General features: G+C 26.0%; 1 protein-coding gene across 1 annotated transcript in view; it reads right to left on the minus strand.

The window, feature by feature from the left end:
• Positions 1 to 339: 339 nt before the first annotated feature.
• Positions 340 to 23566, minus strand: part of Phum_PHUM119370 (sidestep protein, putative) — a gene marked incomplete at both ends in the record, with an annotated part of 27380 nt that continues 4153 nt past the window's right edge. Inside the window, 11 exons of the mRNA XM_002424166.1 lie at positions 340 to 405; positions 486 to 662; positions 749 to 888; positions 964 to 1185; positions 1269 to 1565; positions 1646 to 1939; positions 2017 to 2176; positions 2262 to 2349; positions 2853 to 3001; positions 4067 to 4218; positions 21026 to 21343. Coding sequence (XP_002424211.1) covers positions 340 to 405; positions 486 to 662; positions 749 to 888; positions 964 to 1185; positions 1269 to 1565; positions 1646 to 1939; positions 2017 to 2176; positions 2262 to 2349; positions 2853 to 3001; positions 4067 to 4218; positions 21026 to 21343 — 2063 coding nt within the window. The remainder of the gene's footprint in view (positions 406 to 485; positions 663 to 748; positions 889 to 963; positions 1186 to 1268; positions 1566 to 1645; positions 1940 to 2016; positions 2177 to 2261; positions 2350 to 2852; positions 3002 to 4066; positions 4219 to 21025; positions 21344 to 23566) is intronic.

The following is a 23566-nucleotide window of genomic DNA, read 5'->3' on the forward strand; positions in this document are numbered from 1 at the left end:
GTTTAAAAAAAAACTAAAAAAAAAGAAATAAAAACCGAACGAAAAAAATTATTTACCTCATTGGCAGTAATAAAAATTATTCTATCATCCCCGACGTTTGTTTGTTTGTTTGTTTGTTTGTTCGTTTGTTTGCTTGTTTATTTATATTTTTTTTTATTAATATTTTTAAATTAACTTGTATAAAATAATTGTTTTTTTTTTTTTTTAATTAAATTACATAACATTATTTTCGGTGGATTTCCTGAGCAGTGTTTGTTGTGTTTTTGAGTGTGTTTGTTTGTTTGTATTGAGTTTGTCTCATAAATAAGACGTTTCTTGAAGGTAAATTTCTTCTGTGGGTCAGAAACGAGTCGCCGTTAATCTAGGTATCGTACCTGTTTCTAAAAGTGGACGACAAGCACTCATCTGTTTAAGAAAACAAAAATATTATAATTTTTTCTTTTTCTGTTTTCTTTTTCCACGATCATTTCTTTTTTTATTTTTACCGTGCTATCAGAATGATTTGAAGTTGCATCTTCCATTGTCGTCGGATAAATGGATAAACTTTTATTTACTTGAATATCCGCATATTCAATCGGTTTCGCGGATATCCTTTGATTTCCAACTATTGGATGCAAATTCGAACGTGGCAGCGACATTTCTGCATAAACCACGTCGTCTCTCTGAAAAATATTACAAATAATTAATTTTTTTTTTCCCTCCCTCCTAACTTTAAAAACCGGAAGTAATCGGAAGTATGAATATTTACCGTTTTACATAATTCTGGCACTGAATAACCGGCTGAATGAGCAGCACTTTGTAAACTTCTTGGAACCGAAGCTAAAATTCTTGGGGGGGCATTATTGAGCCTTTCGAAAGCTTTTTCATCGGGATCTAAATATTCCGATTCTAAAAATGATAATAATAATAGAATCATTCTGTGTGCGATTAATCGTAATATCACACGGTAAAATTTTTACGTACCGCTACTTTGGGGTATGACGTCAGGATTATTATCATCATCGCAGGACGGGTATTTTTCATTTTCCTCTGAAACTTCGCACGTTTTTTTATTCGTTGATTTTTTACGAATTTTAATTATCAATAACGATATTAATAATATTAATATCGAAATTATTCCTGCGCCGCATGATATTATTATGAGAGGAGTTAATTTGAAATTGAATATCGGACTTCCTTCTCCGGCTAGAAAGTAAAAAAACGTTCGTTAGAATTTGCAACAGTAAAAAAAAAATTTTATATATTTTACTCGATAGGACCGATCGTACCTGTGCGTTTTTCGGCATCTTTCAAAGTTAAAACTTTCAAATAAGTTATGTCGCTGTGACCTTTAGCATTGACCGCATATAAACTTATATCAAATCCGACGTTGGATTCCAAACTGTGTACGTCGAAAACGGGAAATTTAGACGTGACATTAACGACAAGAGTTTGAGTTTGAGAATCGAAAACTTCCATAACGAATTCTTGTGGTAGGCCGCCATCGAAACCTTCGGTACATTCAACTAAAAAAATATCCATCGTTTGATTGGCTATGCTGCAATTGCTCAAAGGATCCGGTTTTCCTGAAAATTGTTAATTAAGATCAATGGAAAAAAAATAAAAGAGAGAAAGAGAGAGAAATAGGAAAAAGTTTTTTAAAAACCTGCAGGTACAACGTGAAAAACGCAAGGTTCGACTTGCATTCCTCTTGAATTTTTAGCCCAACATAAAAGAGAACCATAATCAAGTTCAGTCATTGGTGCATAACTCGCAACACTTCTTAACTTATCGTGTACGACGTGTGATTGTGGTATGTCTATTGTTTCCGACGTGTTATTAAATCTCCAGTAAAATGTTACGTTTGGAGGATTTGCTTCCACTTCGCATAAAACTCTTGCAAATTCGTATCGTGCAACTCCTAAAACTTTTTGCTGACCCGGCCTACACACCGGACGGACTGTAATTCAAAATAAAAAAATCATTATACATCAAATAAAAAAATCGATAAATCAATAAATAAATAAAAAAACTCACATTTAACATCTAAATTAACCGGATTGCTTTCGCCATCACCTTCTTGATTCGAACCTACGCAGGTATATAAACCCGCACGAGCTCTCGTTATACTTTGAAGAACCAAACTTTGATTACTTATAATTGTTCCGGCAGAAGCATTGTTAAAAAGCGTGACACCCTACGACAAAAATCACAACAAATTAATTAATAATAATAATAATTATTAGTATATTAAAAAAAATAAAAAAAATTAAGGTACTCACGTTGTGTCGCCAACTCACTCGATACACCCACGGATTTGATTTTATGTTACATTCGAAATACACGTCGACACCTTCTCTAATGGCGCTGCTGACAATGTTGCTTCCCAATTCGAGTGTTACGATGGGTATGTTTGATTAACAAAAAAAAAAAAAAAGAAAATTGTTTTGAAAAAAAACAGTTGATAGAATTATAAACATTTATGTCAACGAAACCGTAGCAAAAAAAAAAAAAACGGTTTTTTTAAAGAAGATTCTTTTTTTTTTCCTACACGATATATCATGATCAATGATAAAAGTGGCAAAAATTCGACCTCATTTTTCATTCTGTCTCATTACTTTTTTTTTTTTTTTTTAAATTTAAAAAAAATATATATCTTGACACTTGAGATTTCTATTTAAAAAAAAAAAAAATTTTTTTTTTCGGATAAATTTATGTTGATGTGTTAAATAAAAAATAACGATTTTAAAAAAGGAAGAAGAAAAAGGAAAAAGTTTTCTTATATATAAATTTAACATGTAATCTAATACGTTTTTAACACGCGAAAGATAAAAAAAAAAAAAGGAAATAAGAGAAAATTCATTGATTATAACTTACGGTATATATTTAATTTCCAAGAATCTTCTAACGAACTATTTGGTAATAAAGGCGTTCCAGACCGACACGTTAATATTTTTCCAGAATCGTCTAATTTCGGTATGAATGTTAATGTGCTAATTGTTGAATTTCCATTTGCACTCGTCTGAAAGCAAACATAAACATAAAAAAATTAATAAAAAACAATTTTCGTGCGAATGAGAGAAATCAAAACGAACGACAAATTCAAACAGACAAACAGACAGACAGACAGACAGACAAAAAGATAAATAAAACAAAAAAAAAAAAAAACTATTGTATTTGACTTTATTTATTTTTAACTTTAAAATTGCGGAAATGAATTCGTGACGTTCACTCTCGTTTGCGGTTTCAAAATAAACCACAAAATTTTAGTTCTCATTAAATTCTGAATAAATTTTGCGACGGACGAAATGATCAACCAATCGGAATCGAGATCGGTGAAAAAATTTTGCGACGGACGAAACGATCAACCAATCAGAATCGAGATCGGTGAAAAAATTTTGTGACGGACGAAATGGTCAACCAATCAGAATGAATCTTTTTTTTTTTAATATGAAAACGAATAAAAAATTTAATATCAAACAAACAAACCACAAAATTTTAGTTCTCATTAAATTCTGAATAATTTAGAAATTTTAATAAAAAAAAAAAAAAAAAAAATTTAACGAACGAAACGATCAACCAATCGGAATCGAGATCGGTGAAAAAATTTTGTGACGGACGAAATGATCAACCAATCGGAATCGAGATCGGTGAAAAAAAATTGTAACGAACGAAATGAACAACCAATCAGAATGAATCTTTTTTTTAATACGAAAACGAATAAAAAATTTAATATCAAACAGACAAACTACAAAATTTTTGTTCTCATTAAATTCCGAATAATTAGAAATCTTACTGAAAAAAAAAAAAACCTAAAGAAACCATTTTTATATTATCCCCCCTTTTTTCCTCCCCCTACCCCATGTTAAACAATTTTTAAAATTTAATTGAAAAAAAAAAATATTTGACGGACGAAAGTATCAACCAATCAGAATCGGGATCAGTGAAAAAATTTGCAACGGACAAAACGATCAACCAATCGGAATCGAGATCGGTTTAAAAAAATTGTAAAGAACGAAACTATCAACCAATCAGAATGAAGCTTTTTTTTTTAATATGAAAACGAATAAAAAATGCAATATCAAACCTTTTCTTCGGAATTTCTTAATTGCAAACTTCCTTTCCACCATGTTACTTTCGGTTCCGGTTTAGCTCCAATTGTTTCGCATTGAATTTTATAAACGGCTTCAGCAGAAAGTGGACGGTTTTCTCCCAATAACTTAACCGATAATGGTTTAACTGTAAATAAATAATATAAATAATTGTTACGATGGTAACAAATCACGTGGCAAGAGTTGAATAAAATGTTTTTAAACCTTTTTTTTTCTTTTTTTTTTCTTTATTGGGAAAAAAAAATTTCAATAAAATTCTACTCCCCCTCCCTCTCTCGTTAAATAAAAAAAAACCTCTTTTGGAACGCGCACGTATACTTTTTATTTTATTTTTATTATTAAAATAAAATAAATAAACATATTGGCAATTAATAATAATAATAATAATAAAAAGTTTAAATGTGAAAATGACATATAAACCATTGAAAATTTCTATGTCGTGCCTTTAGGCGAAAATAAAAGAGGTACGGTGGGAGGGAGGGAGGGATAGGGAGGGTGGAAAAAAAGGGTTTTTCAATAATGAAACTTTCAATATTTACCCTCCATCGGTTTATTGCTAAATCAGTAATATTTTTCTGTTTATATAAGAGTCTTTAAATTCAATTACTTTTCCTTTTTTTTATTTATTTATTTATAATCCCACAAAGGAAAAAAAATATATATATATGAATCCACAAAAAAAAAAAAATAAAACGATGACGAATTCTTTTTTTTTTTTGTTTCCATTTTTTTTTTCCAGGAGAGAAAGAGAACTTTAGAAAATATAAAAAAAGAAAAAATTTGTCCAGTTTTTTTTTTTTTTTTTTACAGAAAAAAAAAAAAACGTAATGGAATCGTAAAAATTTTATAGAATTAAATCAATAAAAAAAAACGACGGTGAGAAATTAATAGAAAAAAATGATGATGATGATGATAATAACGATAAAGAATAAAAAAAAAGAAGAAAAACGATGAGAAATTCATAAGATTTTAAAAAAATAAAAATAATGTTTCGATTATGTGGGTATTTAACAAAGCGTTATCGGATGGATGGTCTGGAAAAACAAACGAACAAACAAACAAACGAAATTCGTTTAATAAATAGAATCATCCTTTTTAATAATAAATTCTTCTCTAACGAAACATTTCTCTAACGGAAATGTATTTTTAAAAAAAATTAAATTAATTAAATATAAATTTAATTCTTCTTACACGTTTTTCAAGTTTTTTTTTTTTTTTTTTTGTAAACGAAAGTCACTTAAAAGGTTTAAATAAACGTTTCGGTTGATTACCTTAATGATTTTATTTAAATAAAATATTCGAGCCGTGAAATAAAACAAAAGATTTTTTCTTTTTTTTTTATTATAAAAATATATTATTTACGTTACGTTACTTTTTGGATGATTTTTTTTTCGTCGCCATATTTAAAATTTATTCAACGGTAAATAATAATAATATTTTCAAATTTTCATAAAGAAAAAAAAAAAAATTTTCTTTAAATGAAAAGTTTTGCACGTGCTGACACCCAATGAGAAAATATAAAAGTTTTTTAAAATTTATACGATTAATAAATTTGACGTTAGATGTTGCTGACGCTTTATTTTTATATATTTTCTTTTTTAATTTAAATAAAAAAAAGATTTTTAAAAAATTCTTTTTTTTTTTTTTTGAAATTCCCGTTTTTTTTTTTCTTCGAACTTGGTTGGTTTAATTAAAATATTGGATTTCGTATTGGGTTATGTAAATTTAAATTAAAAAAAAAAAACGAGGAAGATAATAAAAAAAAAAAAGAAAACGTTGGAATTCCATAATAATAAATGCTACGAAAGAATGGAAAATGACTTAAAGGTTATTATCATTAGTTTAATCATTCAAAAAAAAATGTTAAAGCTACGTAAAAAGAAAAGTCAACAACAAAATACCTGAATCGTATCGTAAATGACGTCATTCATTACAAACAGAAAAAAAAAATTTTTTTTCAAAATGAGAAATAAATCAAAGAAAGAAAGAAGAAGAAAAAAAATTCGAAAAACAAATTTTTTACATTTAAAAAAAAAAAAAAATGTAGAAAAAAAGAAGAGAGGTGGAAGAGAGGGGGAGTGAGGGTAAAAAACGAAAAGAAAAACAGGAAAAACGTAGAAAAGTCAGAGGAGAAGACGAACGAAAAATAATAATAATAATTTTCCGGTGAAGGTTTGGATAAATAAATGATATTTTGCATACAATCGAATCATTTTTCTTTTTTCCTTTTTTTCCCTCTCCCCACCTCTTTTCCCCTCGCAAAAAAAATTTATCTTTATCAATTCCAGATTTAAAAAATAATAATAATAATAATAATAATACGAAAACGAAACGAGAAAAAAAAAACAAAAAAATTAAATGTTTTTATTTTTTTTTAAATCCTTAATTTATTTTAAGTCTCGAAACGAACGAACGTTGGAGGTGAGGGGATCAAACAAACGGGGAGACAAACGAACGGATTTTTAATATTTCAATTTTATTTTTAATCCAGACGTTGTTTGCTTTTTTTTTCGTTTGTTTTCTACATTTGCGGCGGATTTTTAATATCAAATAAAAAATTAATAAACAATTTTCATACAACCTGGAAGGTAAAAAAAAAAAAAAAAACAAATTTTTTTCAGGTACGTGATAAGTTACGTCACGTAAAAAAAAAAAAGTTTTTCTCCGGATTTTCGCTGCCTTTTTTTTTCTCAACCTTTTCCGCACCTTTTTTTGTTTATTTCATACATTAATGAAGGTTTAAAATAATTTTAATCCTTATAACATGAGCGAATAAACTTTTATTTAATCCTAAAATCGGTTTTACTAACTTTTATTCCCTCCCCCCACCAACCACTCACTCACTCCCCCCAATGAAAAACCTTGAAAAATAATAATAAAAAAAAACTAAAGCCGCCATCTTTATTCCAAAAAAAAAAAAAAAATTATTATCATTATGTTTAAATAAAGTTGAATTTTTATTAGCTGGGTATTATTATTATTATTATTTTTATTATTATTATTATTACTATTATTACTATTATTATTATTATTATTATTATTATTATTATTATTATTATTATTTCATTTTCATTTTCCGACATTTTGTTTATAATAAAAACGGAAAGAGTTTTTCACGTGTAAAATTTTAAAATTAAAAAAAAAAACGAGATCCCGATAAAACAATTTTTTTTTCTTTTTTTTTTTTTCAATTTGAAAACAATTATCGATACGTCATCATAATAAATTCATTCGATTTTATCGATCGATAATAATCAATAATAATAATAATGATGATGATGATAAAGAAAAGTTTTTAAACAAAAAAAAATTTTTTTTTGTTATATGATTTATCGTTGGAAAATATTTCTCTCATTTTTTTTTTTTTGTAAAATTTCATTCGGAACCTTTTTTATTATAGTTTTAGTTTTGAATCGAATATTAATAAAAACTGAATTCCCCGCCCCATCCCTCCCCTCCAAAAAAAAGGTTTTTAATATTATCAAAAACGTTAACGTTACTACTACTACTACTACCTGACTCGCGTGTGTGCGTTGACAAAAAAAAATTTAGAATTTCGTTAAAGAAATTAATAATATTTTTATATTTAATATGTGATAATAATAATAATAATAATGATAAGAAATAATCATCAAAGTAATAACGTAAAACTGAATAATACAAACTTCTTTTTGCGACAATTTTAATATTTTAAAAGGGTTCGGAAAATGTTTGGAAAAAAGAAAAGTTATTAATAAAGGAATTCATATTCAAAAGCAATGGTCGCAATTAAATCTTTTTTTTTTAAACATTAGAAAATTTACAAAACGGAAAATCCTTGAATACAAATTTAATATTTATATATATTTAACAAGAAATGAATATTCACGCACTCACTCACGCATACGTGGAAAAACATCATGGGGGGAGGGAAATTTTATCACACAATGGCTTAACACACGTACGTAATACCTATCACTTTCTCCCTCTTTTTTCCCCTTTCCCCTCTCCCGTGCGATTATATTTTATCTTTTCCTTAATAACTTCTTTCATTTATAAAATTTATTTTATTAAAAAAAAAATTTGAACGTGGAAATAGATAATAAATATTTATTTGGAAAAAAAAATAAATTTTACGTAATAACAACTAACAATAAGAAAATTCATTGTTTTGTTTATCTATTAAGTTCGTATAACAAACGCTAGGAGCGCTCAAAATCAAAACAATAAAATTTTCCAATTGAAAAAAATTTTAAAAATTTATGTTGTGAGAAAATATTTTTATGTTTATGTTTGTGTTGTTGTTGTTAATTACACGTTAGGTAAATGAAATAATGAAAAAACAAAATTATCACGTACAAAAACTATTCGAAATTGAATTTATAATTCGTTAAAAAATTTACCGCCGCCATTTTTGTCACGTGATGTTTATGTTTACATACATATACATACCGGCAGCCTTAAATTAATTTATTAACTTTATTTAAATGTGACATGTTTTTTAAGTTAAAACATCACTACCGACCGAAAACTACTGCAACAACAACAACAACAACTAAAAACTAAAACATAATCTAAGCAACAAATAATCCTCTTAACAAGTTTTCAAAGAGTAAAATGAAAAACAAAATAAAAAAAATATAAATGAGAAAAAAACAAAAAAAAAAAAAATTAAAATTTTATAATCTTCTTTTAAAATTAACTTGAACAATCGATTTTCAAGATGTTTAATAGGATTATCTAAGTTATCAAGGATGCTGCGGTTTTCTTAAGATAGATTTGAAACTAATATAAGATTAGCCACGAGGAAAATTTTTTTTTTTTCGCTTTATTATTATTATTATTTAAACCTTTTTTCCTTTTTTTTTGTATAAAATATTAATTGCCGTTTTTGTCATTTTCCCACCCCCCCAAAAACGTTCGTTCGTTTTTTTTCGATGTGCTTGCTTCCTTGCTTGCTTAATTGAATTTTTTGTTTGTTTGTTTGTTTTTGAACAAGAAAACTCAGCGGGATAGTCTAAAAACAGGCTTGCCAATATATCAAAATAAGTCAACAATAAAAAATTTTTTTTCTTTTTTTTTTTTTTTTTAGATATGAGTTGAAATCAAGAGATGGAAATAATCTGAACTAGTTCACCCCCTAAAGGGTTATTTATTTCTTGCTTTGCAAACCTCTATGTCGCTAAGGGTGGTAAAGAATATAAAAAAAAAAAAAATTGAAAAATATGGAAAAAAAAGAAATATTGGTTCGTGAGAGTTTGGGAAGTGAAATAAAATTTTTGGGTTTAGTATGTATATATATATATATATATATATATATATATATATATATATATATATATATATCTATAAGGGCGCGCACGCACCCACACCTCCCCCTATACCCACACACACACACACACAAACACATTCACGAGTGTTCGAGGCTTATATATATAATTTTTTTTTTTTTAAATAAAATTTTACTTCGATAAAGAAAAAAAAAGGGTTCGAAAGTGTGAATAATAATAATAATCATAATATCCTTTATTTAGTGTCATTAACCTTTTTATCATTTATATTAAACAAACGGCCGAATTTGCGGTTAAAAACTTTTTCGAGGTTTAAAACCTTTTACCATTTTGACTATTAATCATCATATTTCTTGTTTTTTTTTATCATCATCATCATCGTCATCGTCATCAACCCTTTTTTTGGGGGAAAAATTTGTGCAACGTTTGCATTTAGGAAAAATGTGGTTTTTATTTGTTCGGTTATATTTTTCAAAGATGTGAACCGAAAATAATTAAAAAAAAACTTTTTTTTTTTCACGGATAACCAATTTTTACCTGAAAGCGTTAAAAAAAAAAAAAAAATTTATCCGCAAAAAAATTTTAATTCAAAACGATTCATTTAATACTGGAGAAAAAAAAACTGGAAAAATTTCGTTCGGAAAACAAAAAAAAAAAAATAAAACGAAAAAAATCTTTTTTGTTTCGATCACACGACCTGGAAAAATAATTTTTTTTTTCGTTTTTCTTTTATATTTTAAATAAACCCGATAAAAAATTTTTTTTTATTTATTTAATAATCACGATGATGATGATAATAATAATAATCATTTTTCATTGTGTTTCCAGCGATTCCACAAACAAAAAAAAAAAAAAAAAAACAAAAATCTTCTCCTTTAAAACAAATTATTACGTTTTTAAATCGATGACGAAAAAATTCATACTTTTAAATAATTATAAAAAAACACAACAAATTTACATTTACCTTACGATAAAAATTATTCATTTTATAAAAAAAAAAAATCAAAAATTTTCTTTATAATAATTTACATACAGAAAAATAACATTATTATTAATATTAATATATCGGAAGAAATTTAATTTTTTTTTTTTGAAAATAAAAATAACGTAACGTATTCAGGTAAATTTAAATTAATAATAATAATAATAATAATAATAATAATAATAATAATAATAATAATAATAATAATAATAATAATAACAGTAATTATACATTCAAATATGCACAACGAGTTAAATAATAATTTTTTTTCAACGGAGATTTTATTTTATTTTATTTTTTTTACCCGAGACCCGTTATTAAGGTAAAAAAGAAGAGGAGAAAGAGGAAAGGAGAAAAAAAGGTTTCGAACAAAAAAAAAGGTTTAAAAAAAACGGGGGGGGGCGGGGGCGGAGTGGGGGTGGGCTTAAAATATTTTACTGTTTCTTTTTTTTGCTGAAATTTTATAAAATCGAATTTAAAAAAAAAATTTTTTTCTGTACCTGTAATTAAGGTTTTATTTACGATATCATTTATTAAATTTACGTAATTTTTTTGGTTGTTGTTGTTATTGTTGTTTGTTTTAATTACATTTCGTAACGAATAAAAAAATTTTTGAATGTGGTAACCACACAAAAAAAAATTCGGATTTTCTAAAAAACTAAACCGTGAAAAATTTTCAACCCTTTTGCTTGTTTTTTTAATTTTTATTAATTTAAAAAAAATGACATATCTTACGCATAAGAAAAACATGAGCGTTTATTATCTTTTAAATTAAAAAAAAAAACGAAAAAATAAAAGAAAATTTCAAAACAATTAAAAAATGGGTCAAAGGTCGGAAAATTACAAAAAAAAAAAAATTTCCCTCTCGTTTCCATCTCATCCGAATGAAAATTTAATTTTTTTTTAATCATTTCCCATTCGCTATTATTATTATTATTATTATTATTATTATTATTTCACGCCCTGGAAAAAATTTTGACTTATTCATTCGACAAATTTTCCATTGGAAAATTAAAAAAAAAAAAATCATTATTGTTTTTTTTTTTTTTAATTCCGACAACGAAAACCATTTTACACCCTAAGTAATGAAAGTAATAAAAATTATTACGGTAATATTTGAATAATAAATATCAAAAATTCATTTTAAAAAAAAATCAAATCATATTGCTGACAAATTTACTCTCAATTGTTTCACTCTCTCTCTCTTTTTTACCCCTCTCCCCCTCCCCGTTTTTTTTTTTATGTGTTCCACTCAAAAGTTCAGCCATATTTCTTTCCTTTTTTTTTTTTTTTTTTTTGTAAAAATCACAATTCGCATTTGATTTTTTTCTTTTTTTTTCTTAAGATCATAAATCAATACGAAAAAAAAAAACAGCACGAGTCCTTTTTAGATATCGAGGCAGCTGTTTACAACTTTTTTTTTTTTTTTTTTTTTTTTTTTTTTAATCCCGGAGGGTCAACGAGCCAAATCTTACTTTCTTACTGTAAAACGGAAGCAATGAAAAAAAAAAAAAAAAACTTTTCTTCTTGAGCCCAAATGTTTTTAACTTTTTAAAAAAACTTTTTCATAGAGTTTTTAATTTTATTTTTAACTGTAACATTATTATCATTATCATTATTATTATTATTATCATCATTATTATTAATATTATTATTATTATTATTATTATTATTATTATTATTATTATTATTATTATTATTATTATTATTATTATTATTGCTTTTCTTAAAAGAAAAAAAAAATTTTTTTAACGAACATTATTAGAAAATTACTTATTAAATTATTCAATGGAACATTATTATTATTATTATTATTATTATTATTATTATCATTATTATTATCATTTTTACTTTTTTTTTAAACTTTCGTCCATTTTCTTTTATCATTATCATCATCATCATCATTAAATTGAATCGTTAATTATTATATTAAAAAAAAAAAAGAAAGAAAAAATCGATCAATTTAAAATATTTCTAATTTTTTCCAACCCTCTTTCTCTCTCTCTGTCTGTCCTTCTCATTCTCTCTTTCATTTTTTCCTTTGCCCCCCTCCCCTGTATTTCTCTCTCTCTCTTTCATTCCTTTTTTCCTCTCTCTCTTTCTTTTTTTTTTCTTTCCTTGCCTTCTCTTTCTGTCTCTGGCCATCTTTCCTTTTCTTCTTATTCTCTATTTTTTTCCTTTCCTCTCTCTCTCTATCTCTCTAATTTCTTCTTTTCATTCTCTTTCCTTCTTTCCTCATTTTCTCTCTTTCTTTCTTTCTTTCCTTTTCTTCTCACTCTCTCTTTTTTCTTTCCTTTCCTCCTCTCTCTCTCTCTCATTCCTTCTTAACCCTCCTTCTGTTCTTTTTTACAAGTTTAAATGAAAAAAATAAAATTGTTTCGTCAAAAAAGTTTTTTTTTTCATTATTATCAATCGAAATTGTACAGAAAGTTAGAAAGTGAAAATGATAATAAAAAAAAAAAAAATGAGAGTAAAACGCAAATAAACAAAAAATTTATTACGTCACTACCTCGTGTTTAAACTTTAAAATTTAATAGAGTAAAAAAGTTTTTTTTTAATAAAACTATATGAGACAAAAACAATTTGACCGAAAATTTTCAGGTAAACAAACAAACAAACAAAAAAAAGGGTGAAATAATTTAACAGCCTGTAAATAAGAAGTAATAATAATAGTTTATAACAAAAAACAATTAACCGATATTATTATTATTTTAAACAAAAACATATTTTGTCCCTAATAAAGACAATCGATCATCGATTACATTAAACAAACTTTTTTTTTTTACTTACTTACGTTTTATACTAAACAAATTCGACACGTCATATCGATTACGTCATAAAACATCCTCTTTTTATACGACAAACTTTAGATTTTTAAGAAGCCAAAAATAATAATAATAATAATAATAATAAAATTTACGCAATAAGTGTCCGATAGCAAAAAAAAAAAAAAAAACAAAATAATAAATTTCAGTTGATGCAGTTCATAAATTTAATAAAAAAAATAAAACTTTTCTTAACTTTTTGTTACGAAAATAAAAAAATAAAATATCCAAACGTCTAAAACATACGTCATTTCTTGTTTTTTTTTCGGGGGGGGGGGTGGAGGGGTTGGAGGGAGAAGGGGGGGCGAGGATAAAAGTTCATTTTTTCAAAAAAAAAAAACTTTTTTCGTAAACTCGCCGGTTGTTCTTACGCCGCCATTTTTGTTTAATTACAAATTTAAAAAAAAAAAATTATAAACACTTTTTTATATCCTTAATACGCTCCTGTATTATATTTTTTCAAACCTAAATACTATTTAGTTATGATAATAATAATAATAATAATAAAAAGTAATATCAAAAGTGTAAAGAAAAAAATTTTATTTAAATAAATTGCATCTGCAGAAAAGTGGTAGTGGTGGGATTGGGAGTAACGTAAAGAGAAGGAAAAGGAGGAGTTAACAACTTGTACCGAACAACAACAACAACAACAACAAAAATCAAAGAAAGAAAGAAAGAAAAAAGGGGGGTGGGAAATTTTTTTTTTAATTATTTAAAAACCCAGAACTTGCGGTTAGTCCTTATATATAAGAACGGTTACAAGAGAATTGTTTTCGGTTGTAACTTTATAACAATAATTTTAAAATTTACTCTTACCCGATTTTATCTTTAAAGTTATGAATTATTTACAACAAAAGTTTTATTAAAGTTAAATAGAATAAAAATTAACGACGACGACGACGACGACTAAAAAAATTATTATTAAAAAGTTAACAACTCTAGTCACTCTTACTTATTATAAAGAGAAAAATTATACAAAACTAAGATTTTTTTTTTTAAATAATAAAATAAAAATAAAAAATTAATTTAAAAAATTTTCCTTTTTTTGCTTTTTTCCTTTTTCTTTCCTTTTTTTTTTAATTAAAATTTAAAAGCTGGTAGACCAAAATAATAATAATAATAATAATAATATTAACTGTTACTAATAGTAAAAAGTTAAAAAAAAAAAAAATTTTCTTTTTTTCCTTTCCTTTTTTTTTTATACAAATTCATTTTAACCAAAAAGGAAAATTAAAAAAAAAAAAGGAAAGGAAAAAAAGGAATTTTCCTTTTTTATCAAAGTAAGTCAAACTAAGAAAAAGAAAAAAAAAATTTTTTTTTTTGACTTATCTTAATTTTATTCGAAAGAGATTTTATCATGAAAAGTTTTCACTTAAGGGATTTCCTTAGAGCACAAGTAAAAAAGATGGAGAAAAGCATAATAATAGATAGCATGATGATAATGATGATGATAATGATAATAATAATAGGAAAGGAAAGTAGAGAAAAAGGATAGATGGGCATATCAAAAGTGAGAGAGAGAGAGAGAGAGAGAAGGTCGCGAATTAAAACGATCGAAAGATTTGAGTTCGAATTTTTCTTTTTTTTTTAAATAAAAATTAAAGATAACAAACGAGGCATTAAAGAGTCACATTAAAAAAAAAAACTTGTTTGTTGACAAAGTAATACACTTCCGTTTGTTGACAAAGTAATATATTTCCGTTTGTCGTCGTTTGTTGCCGTTTGTTTTTTTTTTTTTGTTTCAAACGTTGCCACGACGACGACGATGATTTTTAAATTAATCGACGATTAAATTTTTTTTTTGTTTAGAAAATTAATTTTTAAACGTGTTTGTTCGTTTGTTTGCTTGTTTGTTTATCGCAAAACAAAACAAATCATTTTTTTAAATTGATAGGTAATTAAAAGCGATTAATTTAATTAACAAAACATTTTTAAAAAAAAAAAATTCCTTTTGAATTTTATTCCCTCGATTTTATGATTTTTTTTTTACGTTTGTATGAAAACAAACAAACCAACAAACGGGATTAAATGTTAAATTTTCGTATGGAATAAATATATATTTGTATGTATATTCAAATTTGAATAATAATTTATTTTCTCCTCATTCGATTGCCTAATCAAACATTTTCCCAACTTCATTTAAATAATTTTCCTACGCATTGAATTATCGACTACGATAGAACTCGGTAAAAACTTTTTCATATGTTTTATCTCTTTCTATTACATAGTATATAATATATCAAAAAAAATATTTTCTCTCTCTCTCTCTCTCTATAATAAAACTTAGTTATTTTTATTGCATACTATTAAACTCTCTCTGTATGTGTGTGTAAGTACAAAAAGACATTTAAAATATAATCGAAAGTGTTGGGCGTGGTAAAAGAAATGAAAAGTTACAATGATAATAACATCTGGTACCAGTTCCATGTTTGTTTAACGAGATGTTGTTCGGATAAAGTTTTACGACTTTAATAACCTTACATAGAAATTAAACCGCAACAAGAAATAATGCCAAGAAATGTCCGTCCGTTTGTTCATTCATTCAACTTCCGTTTCCGTTTTCCCTTTTTAACTTTTTTGTCGTGGCGGCGGTGGCGGTGGTGGCGGTGAATTTGACGAATTAATCAAAAAAAAAAAAATTTATTTAAACTTTGTTCGATAAATAAATTTAAAAAAAACAATATCGATCGGTATAACGGCCGGAAGTAACCGCCATTTTCTTTTTCCAACTTCCGGTTGAAAAATTTTTTTTTGCAACATCTTAAAATCGTAATAATAATAATAATTTTTATATTAAATTTAAATGTCACGTATTTTATAATTTAAAATTTTCTTCTCCTTTCTCACTTTATCTCTCTCTCTTTCTCTCTTATTCTCGTTTTCAATTCCATAGAGTAAAAAGCAATCGGATCTTTTTATGGATGGAATAAAAAAAAAAAAAAAAAATTCTGTCAAAATTATAATATTAAATCATTACAAAAAAAAAAAAAAAATGTTTCGAATTTAATAATTATATACGGAAATACATTTTTTTTTATCTTCCGGTTTAAAAAAAAATCGTGGAAGGAGAAAGAGGGTTAACGGGGGGGGGGAAATTAATTTATATTCAGTTTTATTTAATTTAAATTAAAATCGAATCACAGTTTCGAAACCATTCAAAAAAAAAAAATTTTTAAATGGAAAAAAAAAAGTAAATGCCTTTGACATTATGCGACGAAAAAAAAAGGAAAAAAAAAGGAAAAACTTTTCCGTTTCGAAAAAAAAAAAAAAAAAGAATAAACATTAAAAATTATTAAACAGAAACGTCAATTTTTATAAATTCTAATCTAATTTAGAAAAAAGCATTTCGAAAAAAAAAAAGAAAAATTTTCTTCTGCATTAATGAGAAAAAAAATTTTTTTAACCAGAAGAAAAAAAAAAAAATTTTAATAACTTTTATAAATGTAAAAATCAAAATAATTTTCTTTTTTTTTTATTCTTTATTTTTCCTAACCGTTTCCGGTTTGTTTACTCTGGTTCGAGTACTCAAATAAAAAAACGAATTGGTATTTTCGATTTCTTTCATTAGTTAACGGTCCGCCTAATGATTAACCTATGAGTAAATTATACCTTTCAATTTTGATTATAATTTAAAAATATTTTTCAAACGGGTCAGACAATGAAAAATCAATTTTGGCGAGGTTTTTTTTTTTTTTTTTTTTTTAATTTTCGTCTGCTACGAATTTATCAAGTCGATGTTGTTTACGTTATAAAAAGTAATACATCATCGCATTACTCGAAAACGATGCATGGATTCGTAATCATACCGGAAATTAACTTGACCGGTCGTCATATTTAAGAAAATAAAATCACGCGGGAAAATTTAAATTCCATTCGCCTTTTTATTTTTCTTCTTCCACGTTTTTCACACTTTATGGCATCTTTTTAAAAAAATTATTACGCACAAAACCACAAAAACATGGCGCGTATCCTTTTTTTTTTTTTTGTTAATATTAAAAAAAAAAAAAATTTCTCATCCGAAAGTAATATTAAAAAAAAAAAAACTTTTTCAAAGGCAAATGAAAAAAAAAAAACGGGGAACGAACGAACGAACCAGTGAACTTTTTTGAATCGAGTCAGTTAATTAATTTTACAAAAAAAAAAAAAAAAAAAATTCGAATTTATATTTAAAAAAGTTTTTAATCCTTTTCCAACCCCCTTGTCCTCCTCAGCCTACTTTTCGGCTTCCTTTCCTTCTCCCCATTTTCATCTTTATCATCATTTTTTTTCGTCCCGAAACGATGGCCTCCCCATTTGGAAGCATAAAAAAAAAATTAAAATAAAAAATTTTCTTTTCAAAAAAAAAAAAAAAAAAATTAAATTTTTTTTTTTTAAACAAAAACTTCAATCTTAATTTAAAAAAATAATAGAAAAAAATTCAATAATAATAATTTTAGTATTAATAATAATAAAATAATAATAATAATAATAATAATAATAATAATAATAATAATAATAATAATAATTTAGCAGACGGCACGCATTTCATCACTGTCATCAACATAAAAAACTTTTTTGCGAAAATTTTAAAAGAAAAAAAAACGCGTCGATTTTATTCTCGTTTAATTTTACTTTTTTTTTTTTTTTCTTCCGAGATGAAATTTTTAAAAAACGTGGAAGAAGAAAATCTATTTTTAACCGTAATAATTTTTTTTTAATTTGAATTATCTAAAACCTTTTCGTTTCGCTACACTGCTACTTTAAACGTTGATGAAGAATAAGAGAGAGAGAGAGAAACCCCGAAAGTTACTTTTGAAAAACTTTTTTTTTTTTTTTTTTTTTTACTGCAAGTAATTAAAATTACGGAGCATTAAGTTGTTGTAAGAACCATCTTTTTTAATTTTTTTTTTTCTCCAGAAATAAATTTTTTTTTTTTTTTTATGGAATTTAAAAACGAAGAGTCAAATCATTCGCTGGAGAAAAAAAAAAAACGATGATGATGATGATGATGATGATGATTTCATCATTATTAATGATGAAAAAATGTAATTTATTAAAAACTTTTCTTTTTTTTTCATTTTTCGTTTTTTTTTATATTATTTCGTGCGTATACGTGCGTGCACGTATACGCGTACACGCACGTGTACACATTCCCGTTTCCGGTTTTTCTAAAAACTAAAACTTTTTTTTTTTTTTTTTTTGGTTCAAGAATAAAAAAATTGAATTGTTTTTTCTGCTTTGCTAATTCAGCGATAAAAATTTAGTTTTTAATTAAAAAAAGACCTTTTTTTTCCGGTTTACTGAACAAATTTTTTTTTCTGCTTTTTCTTTTTCTTTGTCTTTTCCTCCTCCTTCTCTTCTACCTCCCCCCACCCCTATTTTTCAACAAATCCGGAAGGAAAAAAAATTTTTTTGTCGACAAGACATCTGCAGTTTTTTTTTTTTTTTGTTTTACTATTTTTCCAAAGTAACGTTATCGAATTGAATTTTGTCCGTTTCCGGTATTCACCTAAACAACAAAAAAAAATGACGAAACGTTTCGCAATAATCGAATACACGCACATCCTCACCCAATCCCCGATTTCTTATTGTTAAAACACACATATATATAAACGTTTAATATCCCACGACAAAACGTTTTTCTTTCATTCGAGTTCATTGTGCCATTAATTGCTTCCACGATTTTTTTTCTTTTTTTTCTTATTTTTACAATCGTAAATTTTTTTTTATTATTAACCGTAAACAATTTTTGAAAATAAATACGAAGAGAGAGAGAGAGAGAGAGAGAGAGAGAGAGAGAGAGAGAGAGAGATAAAAAAAAAACAAAACAAAACAAAAAAATTTTTTTATATATGTATTTACGTAGGCAAAAGATATAATGGATACGGGGAAAATATGTCGGTCATAAATTTATTTATTTTCTAGAATTCTTTTTTTTTTTTTTTATTACTTAAAATACTCTCCGGAAGCTGGATTAAGAAAAAATTTATTTTGTCACAAATAAAAATTAAAGTAATAAATGTTGAGTAATAAAATTCTTCACAAACTTTGGAAAAATTCATTCTTCGGGGAGGGGGGGCAAGGGAAAAGGAAAAGAGAAGATTCCAAAATACGAAAAAAAATTAATGCCTTAAAAATTTTTTTTTTTTTAACGGGGAAGAAGAGGGGAGGAAAAAAAATCAATCGTCGAGTTTTGAAAGCCCTCTCCTCTACCCTACCCTACCCCCTAACCTCCACCCTTCCCCTAGAAAAGATTTTATACCAGGGGGAGGGGAAGAAAGGAAAACGACATGCTTATAAAAAAAAAAACAATCAAACGTTTTGATTCTATATAAATTTATTTATGGTGAGTAAGAATAAAAAAAAATAAAAGGGACCTTTTTTTTTTTTTTTATTTAACATTACTCAAGACGGCGGGAAAAAATTTATTATTATTATCATTATCATTATTATTATTATTATTGTTTCCCCTTGTTCCAAGACAAATCATACCCGTATCAAAAACAATAAAAAAAACTATAATTTTCAAAAAAAAATAAATAAATAAATAAAATATGTACGAGTGTATATATATATATATATATATATACGCGCGTGTGTGTGTGTGCGCGGAGGGTAAAACAATTCGGAAAAATTATAGCGCTATAAATTTTTTTTAAAAACTTACCTACGGTTTGCTGACCGTCATGGTTTACGAACGCGCGCGCGGTCGAACTTAGACAAGATTTTTCTTTGTATTTTTTTTTTTTTGAAAAATGACTTGTATTTCCCCTTTTATGAAAAAAGAGAGTCAAGAAAGAGAGACAAAACCGCTGCGTGGGAATAGAAAGAAACGAGGGGAGAGGGGGAACGGGAGGATAGCTCTGAAAAATACGAACAAAAAGGCCAAAAACTGGAAGAGAGTTGAGGAGGAACGAAAGGAAAGGAAAGGAAAGGAAAGGAAAGGAGAAGAAAAAGCAAAGCAAAAAATAAAAAAAGAAAGAAAATCATAAACGAAAAAACAATAATGGGAGCAAAAACTAAATTATTATTATTATTTTTTTTTTTGGTACGAGAGGGAGAGAAAAAAACATTTTTCTGCTGGAAATTTTTTTTTTCCCTTCTTCTTCTTCATCTTTTTTTTTTTTTTTTTCTATTCTTTAATTAAAATGCCTGGAGTTAAATTAAACAAAATGCGGTCAATTTTTTTTCTTCCATCGGAAAATTTAACTCTCTCTCTCTCTCTCTCTCTCTTTCTTTCTTTTTTTAAAGAAAAAAAAAATTATTTTTTTTCTTGACAGAATAAAATGAGTTTGAACGGGGAATGAAAACTCGAGTATTGTGAAACTGACAGAAGTAAAAATAATCTTGAATTTTCTTTTTGATTTTTCCAAAAAGAGATAGAGAGAGAGAGAAAGACAAAAAGAGTGAATAAAAAAACAAAAAAAAGAAAATAATTTCCTCATGAAAAATCTGCCATTTTTCTTCTTTTCTTTTCTTTTTTAAAATTTCATCGAATCGCGAGAAAATGAATGAAAAATACGAAACAATTTAAATGTTCGATTTTATTTTTATTTTTTTAAAAAAAATAAAAATAAAAAACCCGCCATTTTTTTCCCGCCAAATTTCATTTAAATAAATTTGTCTAAATATTTTTTAAGGTAAAAAAATTAAATAACGATGTAAAATCTTTCAAACGAAGGTAGAGAAGAAAAAAAAGGTTTTCTTCAAATCAGAATATAAAAAAATCAGGTTTTACCAATAAATCTTTTTTAAAACAATAATAAATCAAACTTAAAAGCTTTTTAAAGCTTTTTGCGTAACGAAAAAAAAGTAGGAGAGAAGAAGGGGGAAGAGAAAGGGGAAAAAGAAAATAGTAATAATAATAATTCTACTTACGGTTTATGTCTATTGTAATAGCACTTGATATGGGAGCAACAATGTTGTTGTTAGTAGCCTGACATGTAAATACGACGTTTAAATATTGCCTTCCGATATTTTCCAATCTTAATATATTTTTAACGGTTCTTGGTGAAACTTGTTCGTATTGATCATCGATCAATGCATTTTCCATCCACCATGAAACTCTCGGTGTAGGCCTACCACCCGTTGCTACGCAAGTGATTTCAATTTTAGAACCTTCGTTATAAGGTCCCATTTTATAATGTGGAATGTGATGTCCTTTTTCGTCTATGACGCTTATCCTTTCCGGTGGAACTGAAATGATAACGAAACATTTTAAAGCACGTACGTCACACACCGCACAAACGACAAAACTCGATATATGATAATAATATTCGAAAGAACAAAAAAAAATTTCTTTTTTTCTCTTTTTTATTGCTTTTCAGAGTAATAATCAAAAAAAAAAAAAAAAATTTTTTTTTTTCATTAAAAATCGTTTCGTAACCGAGTAACGACCATTTTACGAATCATTAAACTTTTGAAATGCTTTTCAAAAAAAAAAAAAAAAGTAAAAGAAGAGAGTTTAAAGAATACATTAAAAAATTGAGAGAACAGCATCGATGCGGCACAAAAGAGTTAAACCATTGATTTTTTAAAATATTGGAATTTAAATTTTTCCAGTGAATGAACAATTTTTTTTTCTTTTTTTCTCTCTCTCTCTCTCTCATATCCCCAAACCTACCTACGTATCTCTCTATCTCTATCTCTCTTTACGGAGTAATTATTTTCATTTAAAAAAGATTCGATTAACTTTTTTTTTTTTTGCTTTGCCCCCGTCTCGCCTCCCTTTGGCCTATTCCGCCGCCATTTTTTTATCATCATTATTATTATTATTATGTATAAATGGCGTTGATGATTGTTTTTGATGTTTATATTCGTTAACGATTAAAAAAAAATCCACTTCGCGTTTCCTTTTTTTTTTTTTTTTTCATTCGTATTGACGTATAATAAATAATAAAAAATTTATAATCAAATACGAATACTTTTGATTGAATTTAAAACACGGGAATGATGACGTCATTTAATTTATTATTCATAAATTGAATGAAACTCTTAAATGTTTAATACGGTCGATATGGGTCTTTATCTAATTAATAACCTTTTATTATTTATAATCGTGATAACAAAACAAAAAAAGGCTACCGGGGACAAATTATTTGTAATAATTTTTTTTTTTTTTTACATTTAAATCCTTCCGAATGAGGGAAAGAAAGGTTAAAGGTTATATAATAATAATAATAATAATGATAACAGTGGAAGAAATAAAAAAAAGGCACAGAATCGATCGATAAAAAAGGCCTTAAAAGTAAAAAAAAAAAAAAGGGCGCAACCTTTTTAATCGAAAAAAAAATTTAAGTAAAACCTTAGGGCGTTAAATGTAATAATAATAATAATAATAATAATAAAGAGTAATAAAATAATATATGATGATAATAATAATAATATTAATTTTTTTTTACCTTTTATCTAAAAAAAAAAAAAAGGTTTAAATTTAAATGCGCCTAATTCGAAAAAAGGGCAAATTAATCAAAGTAATTTTATTAGCGAAATAAAAAGGATTCAAGTCGTCTGAATCATTAATTCTTACCCCCATTCCCTTCTCCCCTCTTCCTCCTATTCCCCCTCTCTCACTCACTCTCACTTTTTTTTTCTTCGAAAGGTACGTGTTTTTTAAAATTATAAAATTTTCTGTCGTGAAAAAAAAAAAAAAAAGGAGGGGAGTGGAAACGAATGGGAGGGAGGGAGGGTGGGGTTGAAAAAAAAGGTAAAATTAAAAGGAAAATGAGAAAATTTAAGCTAATCAAAAGAAGAGAGAGAGGACGTTAACGTAGATCTTTTGTAATTAAAAATTTTAAACGGAAATCACGGGAAAAGATTTTAACCTTTTTTTTTCCTCTTTTCCTTTTTTTTTCTTAACTCGACCTTTCTTAGCCTTAACCTTTAACCCTATCTAACGATTTCCTTATTTTTTATTTTTAAATAATTAAAAAAATAGATTTGTAATTAAGTAAATTTATTTAAAAAAATTTTTTTTTTTTCTTCACTCCAACAAAGGAAAATTTTAATCCTGGAAATTACGTCACGATAACGCATTCGCCATTTTTAAAAATGGCGTCAATTTTTAGTTTTTTTATTTGTGAATCTTATACCGTTGTATTCGAGTAAAAAAAAATAAAAAAATCAATTAAATTTTAAAAAAAAATTTCCTTTGAATTTTTCCTTTTTTTTTTCTTTTTTTAATAACGAAACGAAAATAATAATAATAATAAAAATAATAATAATAATAATAATAATAGAAATGAAAAGTGAAAGGAAAGCAAAATTTTTATTAATTGGAATTACTTGTTTGGACAAAAAAAATAAAATAAAATAAATTTTTTTTCCATTTTTTTTCTTTTTCCTTTGTCAATTGATTTTGATTAAAAAAGGTTTTCCCGGTCGAAATATCGAGACGTCTGTCTATCTGTCTGTGCTTGT

This window comes from Pediculus humanus, genomic scaffold (genome assembly GCF_000006295.1).
Source record: "Pediculus humanus corporis 1103172107467 genomic scaffold, whole genome shotgun sequence".
Lineage (NCBI taxonomy): Eukaryota > Metazoa > Arthropoda > Insecta > Psocodea > Pediculidae > Pediculus > Pediculus humanus.